Source organism: Triticum urartu, chromosome 6A (genome assembly GCF_056163025.1).
Source record: "Triticum urartu cultivar PI428250 chromosome 6A, HENAU_Tu73, whole genome shotgun sequence".
Lineage (NCBI taxonomy): Eukaryota > Viridiplantae > Streptophyta > Magnoliopsida > Poales > Poaceae > Triticum > Triticum urartu.
The window spans coordinates 568,984,516-568,992,051 of record NC_141878.1 but is presented as its reverse complement, the minus strand read 5'-3'; the positions used below and the strand labels follow the sequence as shown (position 1 = coordinate 568,992,051).

General features: G+C 47.5%; 1 protein-coding gene across 1 annotated transcript; it reads right to left on the bottom strand.

Annotated features, from left to right (window-relative positions):
• Window positions 1–3,790: 3,790 nt before the first annotated feature.
• Window positions 3,791–4,698, bottom strand: LOC125513576 (agamous-like MADS-box protein AGL80). The gene has a single exon (XM_048678710.2). It carries the CDS (start codon window positions 4,696–4,698, stop codon window positions 3,913–3,915), a length of 786 nt encoding a protein of 261 aa, XP_048534667.1. The 3' UTR covers window positions 3,791–3,912.
• Between the last annotated feature and the right edge of the window lie 2,838 nt (window positions 4,699–7,536).

The following is a 7,536-nucleotide window of genomic DNA, read 5'->3' as shown; positions in this document are numbered from 1 at the left end:
TTTCTCCTTATGGCGTGCCCCTCTCTTTTAAATTAGTTTTTACACTATCATCCCTCTGCTTACTCAACTACAGCAGAACCAGGACTTGAGAGCCTACATGGAGCTCTTTTTTTAGGAGAGCTACTATGTGACGCTCTCTGCGTCAAGCAGTCGAGCGAGCGCATAGGGGATCGAGAGACTGGGCCGGCCCATCTCTCTCACAAACAGTAGCTCACACTGGAATAAAAAAAGATGCGTTTCCAGGATCGCATAGGGGATCGAAAGACTGGGTCGGCCCATCTCTCACGAACAGTAGCTCACGCTGGAATAAAAAAAGATGCGTTTCCAAGCCATCTTCTGCTGCAAAACATTTCTTATTTTTATTTTCTTACTATTTTTCTCCTTATGGCGTGCCCCTCTATTTTAAATTAGTTTTTACACTATCATCCGTCTGCTTACTCAACTACAGCAGAACAGGGACTTGAGAGCCTACATGGAGCTCTTTTTTAGGAGAGCTACTATGTGACGCTCTCTGCGTCAAGCAGTCGAGCGATCGCATAGGGGATCGAGAGACTGGGCCGGCCGATCTCACTCATGAACAGTAGCTCATGCTGGAATAAAAAAAAGATGCGTTTCCAAGATCGAACACTAGACCAGCTGCTTCCGAGCAACGATTCGAACCAGTTGTGCTAGCTAGATTTCTTGATCACATAACATTGCAACACCTTAAGAAAACTCAAACGCCGATCCGAATTTTTTTCAAAAATTCAAACCCAAAACATTTTTTTTTCAAAAACAAAACGTGAATGTTTTATCAAACGCGAACATTATTTTTTTTCATAAATTTTGAGAAAACTCAAATATTTTTCGACACACAAACGAATTTTGGAGACGCGAACATATTTTTTAGATCGGAAACATTTTTAAACTACCCAAAAAACAGAACATGAACAATTTTTCAAATTTCGAAACAAAATTTGGAAACACAAACAACTTTTGCAGGCGAACATTTTCTGAAACTCCAGAACAAAATTTGAAAAAACGAACATTTTTAAAAATTTGCAAACAATGTTGGAAACGGAACAATTTTCGAAACTCCGAACAAAACTTGTAAATAAGAAAAAAATTGAAATTTACGAACAAATTTTGGAACAGGAACATTTTTTTTTCAAACTCCCAAGCAAATTTATGGAATTTACAAACAATTTTCAATTTGTGAACAAAATTTGAAAACATGAACATTTTATAAATTTGTGAACAAATTCGGAAAGCTGGAACACATTTTGAAATTCCTAGACATTTTTCGAATGCAAACAAGTTTTAAAACATGAACAATTTTGAAAAATAGGAATATTTATTGAAACTCATGAACAAAAATTGAAAATCGAACATTTTTCTTAAATTTGCGAACAAATTTTGCAAAGTTGTGAAATTTTGAAAAAAACATAAAGAAAAGAAACAGAAACTAAAAAAAGAAAAGAAACAGAAAATAAAAAAACATAGAAAGCCAAAAAGAACCAGAAAAAAACGATACAGAAAAAACCTGGTTCAGGGAACCTTCTAGAAGGTTCTGAAAACCGGTTGGACGCACTATGTATAAGTGGGCTGGCCCATGTCGGTCGCTCGCGGCGCTCCTGCGATCCCTCGACAATTCGCCGCAGAAAGCGGCGAATAGGATTTTCCCTCTTTTAGATCAGAGAGCGTACATGATGGGAGCCGTGCGCACCCCAGCGTATCGGGCTGTATCTCGGTCCAACATCCTCGAGAAATTAATCGGAAACTGCTTTGAAACAGGCGGATGCAAACAACCGCATCGCGCAGCCGCCTTTTCCTTGTGACGTGTGGCTTGTGGGGGCCACCCATGTGCCCCCTCTCCTTCCTTATCTCCTCCATGTGCCCCTCTCGTTCCTTATCCCTTCACTGTGCTTCTTTCTTTTCTTATACCCTTTTTGCTCCTGCAAAACATGCCAGATGCGGCTCATTGCGCTGCGAGGCGAAGCTGCGGGGGCGCCGCCGTGCTACAAGGCAGAGTTGCGGGGGGCGCCACCGCACTGTGAGCTGCGAGCAAGCACTCCGACAAGCCATCAATGCTGCGACGGCCGGCGACGTGGTTCGAGGCGGGGCTACAACGGCGCCACTGTGTGTAGAGCTGGTGTTGCGACGAGCCGACGACCGGCGACGTGCTGCGGGCCGGTGCTGCGATGGCGGCGACGTGCTGCGAGGTGGTCCTGCGACGGCGCCACCAATGCTGCGAGTTGGTGCTACGACGGCGCCGCCGTGCTTCGAGTCGATGCTACGACGGCTCTGCCATGCTTTGAGTTGATGCTGCAACGACCGGCGACGTGCTGCGACGCCATCGCCGTGCTTCGAGGCGATGCTGCGATGACCAGCGACATGCTGCGACGCCGTCACCATGCTGCGATGGTGCCACCGTGCTTCGAGTCGATGCTGCGATGACCGGCCACGTGCTGTGAGGTGGTGCTGCAACGGTGCCGCCATGCTGCAAGGTGGTGCTGCGACGACCGGCAGCGTGCTACGAGTGTGACGCAGATGCAACAACACTCCGATGGCACTTCGGCAGAGCTCCGATCTGGTGCCGCTTGGGGTGCTGTCTTGCTATGTAAGTGCTGCATGAGTGCATGTCACGGCCGCTGTTTGTTTTGAACAAACACAGCTCGCGAAAGGCGATTGAGTTGTGCGCATGGAGCACGAACGGATGACTGTGATTGTGTGCATCCAACAGCTGACTAGGCGGATGTTTTTTTGCTGTGTGCATCCGGATGGCGCCTAGCAACCGCCAAATTAATCACCCGCAACTTTGAGCCTGGTTAGCGCCAGGTCCTTTTGACGGGTATGTAAGTGATGAAAGTGTCTCTCGTGCATGCTCGTAAAGCTGTCCTTGCGTTGATCGTCTTATTATAGATTCTATTCTACTCCCTCCGTCCCAAAATTCTTGTCTTAAATTTATCTAGATATAGATGTATCTAATACTAAAACGTGACTTCATACATCCGTATTTAGACAAATTTAAGACAAGAATTTTAGGATGAAGGGAGTACTTTTTTTCTTGAGGCAACTATGGATTCTACTAGTAGTATAATTTGTATTACAACAGTCAATTAGCATACCGAAGTCCATTTACTTGCCAAGTCTTCTCGGTCTTTAAATCAGGGGTGCCATGTTTGGTTAAGTCAACCCCATGATCCTATTTGTATCCGGCTTGTGGTAAACTTTGAGTAATAAAGCTTGGTATTTCTTAAGAAAAAAGCAGTTAACTAGAACAGCTTTCTCCATGTAATTAAGTCACAAATCATTAATTATCCAGGCAAAGATTGCTCCAGGAGTACATCTTCAACTAGTTAATACTCATCCAAAAAAGGTAAAATTCTGGACACCAAAAACAAACAGCAGGAAATTCAAGGCACCCAAGTAACCATCAGGCACGTAGCTGTGCTAGTTGACTGCCGTAATACACACACAAACTATGCAAGTATATAAGCCTGACTCCCTCAAAAAAGAGAGTATATATATGTGACAAAACATTGTGACACCAAAAAAGAGGTGCACCTTACGATTTACGTTCAACTGAACAACATAGATCAAACGAAGAGCCTATGGAAGAGATCATCTGAATAACAATTTCAATGGCTCACCCGCAAAAAAAAAAAAACAATTCCAATAGCTAAAGTACAATTATAAATGTCTTGGCTCAAAGAACCTGATGAATAAAATATACATAGACGACCGACCTCATATAACAATTTCAGGATATGAATTGAATGTCTCATCTTAACGATGCCCCTGTGCATCTTGACCAATACGGCAATACCAAAACTAAATAAGAACGTGACCGAGATCGACGGAAGCTGCTGGCCATGCCATGCAGGGCGGCCGGAGACGAGAGGATCCTCACCACCATCCTAGGTAGGTAGCTTACATGGGAGGGAAATGGCTCAAACCGAAGCCCAGATCGAAGGGCTGCATCATCATCATATTCATATCGCCGCTGGAGGAGGAGAAGCTGGCGCCGTCGTGGCCACCGGTGGTATAGCCACCGTAGAGCAGCTGGGTGCCGAGATCTTCTCCGGGCCGGGGCACCATGTCAAGCCAGCCCTCCTGCTGTTGTTGCTGCGGTGGTGCCTGGACCTGGTACAGAGACGGCGGAGACCCCATGTGATCCTCCATGCTGCTGCTGCCGGTGGTGAGCTGGTATGCGGCTGGCGGCGGCGCCTGCATGGAAAGGGAATGGATTTTGTCGATGCGTTCGCCGATGCTCCTGAGGAGCACGTCCACCTTCCATCCGACGCTGGTGAGCTCCTCGATGGTGAGGCCGGCGAGGCCCGGGAGGGCGCCGAGCATGGCCCTGTGCAGGAGGACCTTGATCTCGCGGTCGCGGCACTCGCGGCGGGACTTGTCGACCTGGTCGCGGAGCTTGTCGATGCGCTGGGTGAGGAAGCCCGCCTGGTTCATCTTGTTCTTGCACTGGCCCAGCTCCGGCATGCTCCGGAACCGGGTCAGGATGGCCGCCGCCTTGGCGTGGGAGGGGAAGACCTCCGGCGCCGGCTCGCCCTCGCCGTAGACGAGCACGCAGGTCTTGACGTCGCAGAGGATGGCCAGCTCGCCCGCCTTCTTCATCAGGCCCCTGAGGCGCTTCTTGAAGGTGCCGCGCCGGGTGGAGTCGTTGGCGATGTACTGGAGGGTCACCTTCTTGCGAGCCATTGCTGGCAAGGGATAAGGCAAGCGAAGGGAAGGAAAGTCGATGATTTGGGCGAGGTGGAGGGGTGGATTTATAGTGGAGGATCGGGATGCTCTTAATTTCATGATATGGTAGGAGATTAGTGTGACAGTCTGACATATATGGAGGAGATCGCATGATTTAGTGCTCGTTAACGTGATCGAATAGCTAGCTAGCACATCTCCAACCCGGCCTTCATTGTGCCTGTCTGTAACTTTGGCGTCCATTTACAAATTTTTACTGCCTAGCTAGCTAGCTTGATGAATGCATCATCACACCACAGATTTTTTTTTCTCATTAACACAAGAATGCTTGCCCATCGAGGGAGATAAACCGACAAGAAAAAGAAGCAATGAAAGGTTTCTCTCAAAAGGGCCATCCATCTTTATTAACACAATGTGCTTGTTTTAGCTATATAATTGCCAACTTAATTTTCCAGTTAATTTGTTCTAAAATTGGATGATTATTCAATACATCGTACTAGCTATCGGCCATTTGCTCATTCGTAAGCATGCTAAAATATATCAATAAAGAGCGTACGCATATTATCCAGGAAGGCGGTGGTGAATTGAAATGAATAATTTACGAAGTTATATAGCACGCAATTACAGCGATTGGTTATGCACATTGTGTGAGTAAAGTTTGGCCAAATTTTCCTGTATGTGAATTGAATGTGGTTTCACATATCCAGGGTTGAATATCGTTGCTGTTGCTGTCAGCACTAAGTACTCACTATAAACGGGCGACCCGAAAAGCTATCAACGTTGTTTGTAACAGACACCCAATGAAACAAATTTTCACCATCAACATGCGAAAAATAGAGTTCGCCGGTAACCATACCTTTATCGCTAGCGTGCCAATTGCACTAGTGGACCCATCATTGGTACAATACACACCGCTTATGGGACAAAGTGGTGACCCCCCGAGTGGTTACTTTTGCCTGACCTCACAATCCTAAAGTCCAGTCCTGATCCAACGCAACTATGTACTCCGTACAAAAGAATCTCTCTTCCCTCTCCACCCCTCCCATCCTCTCCCTTCTTTGATATGGTGCCATCGTGCGCTCACTCATTCTATTGATACCACCACCGGAGCCTCCTATGCCTCGTTGTACATGAGCCATCTCAGCCTCTCCCCTACTGGAGCCACTCTCACTCTCTCACCAGCAGTGATCCTAGGTCTCGAATCGAGGTGGCGGACGGTGCTTACCCCTTGAGAACTGACCGTTCCTCTCCTTCTCCATTCCTCTACCCATGGCGAGCTCGGTGTTTGTTGCAGCCCAGTGGTGGGAGTACCATCTCAGGTGCCAACAGCTTTCGGCAGAAGCAATTGCAGCAACATACAACTGCTATGACTCGACTTGCAGCAGCGTGTAGCGGAACCTCCCAAGACTAGATCTAGCGGTTAGTGCCATCGGTAACCGACTATGCTGCATGTGGCCACCCACCAATAAACCCACCTCCTGCATCCTTTTCGTACTAGATTCCCGTGCCTTGATGGTGGCAGCAAGGTGAGCTGCAACGCTGAGCGACTATGAGAGAGACATGTCAGGGAGCTTGATACATCTCCAAAGTATCTATAATTTATGAAGTATTCGTGCTATATTTACATGAGTTCTATATGGGTTTTGGTACACTTTTACACTATTTCCATGGACTAACATATTAACCTAGTGCCTGGTGCCACTTACTGTTTTTTTTACAGGTTTTTGTATTTCGCAGAAAATTCATATCAAACGAAGTCCAAACCCGATAAAAATTTATGGCGATTTTTTTATGGAAAATATGAGATTTTTTGGTGCAACAATCAACACAAGGGGTGGCCCAGAGCCCCACAAGCTCACACGGCGCGCCCCCTACCCTAGGGCGTGCCGGGTAGGCTTATGGGCGCCTCGTAGGTCGGTTGCTTCTTCTTTCACCGCAACAAAGATAATTTCCAAATAAAAATCCCCTTAAATTTTCAGCCCAATCATAATTACGGATCTCTGGGAGTATAAGAAACAGGGCCATAAAATAGACACAAACTAGAGAAGAAAACACAGAGAGAGATCCAATCTTGGAAGGACTCTCGCCCCTCCGGGCGCCATGGAGGCCAAGGGCTAGAGGGACGAACCTCTCCCCATCTATGGGGAGGCCATGAAGGAGGAAGCCCAAGGGGGAGACTCTCTCGCCCTCTATTTCGGTGGCGCCGGAGTGCCGTCGAGGGAACCATGCCTCAGTGATCGTCTTCAAACAACGTCATTGTTGCTGTCAGCACCAAGTACTCGCTATAAACGGGCGACCCGAAAAGCCACCAACGTTGTTTGTAACAGGCACCCAATTAAATATTTTTTCACCATCAACGGGCCAAACAAAGGATTCACTAGTAGTCATACCTTTATCTCTAGTGTGTCAATTGCACTAGTGGACCCGTCATTGGTACAATACTATGGGACAAAGTGGTGACCCTCATTTGTTACTTTTGCCCGACCTCACAATACTAAAGTCCAGTCCCGACCCAACGCAACTATGTACTGTGTACAAAAGAATCTCTCTTCCCTCTCCACCCCTCCCATCCTCTCCCCTCTTCCGATATGGCGCCCTCGTGCCCTCACTCACTCTCTTGATACCACCACCAGAGCCTCCGATGCCTCGTTGTACATGAGCCATCTCAGCCTCTTCCCCACCGGAGCCACTCTCCCTCTCTCACCGGTAGTGACCTATGTCTCGAATCGAGGTGGCGGATGGTGCCTACCCCTTGAGCACTGATTGTTCCTATCCTTCTCCATCCCTATACCCATGGCGAGCTTGGTGCGGCGAGCAGTGGGACTACCATCTCAAGTG

Bases quoted from the DNA above. Each gene is read 5' to 3' on its own strand.
- LOC125513576 (XM_048678710.2), bottom strand. From the start codon at position 4,698: ATGGCTCGCAAGAAGGTGACCCTCCAGTACATCGCCAACGACTCCACC.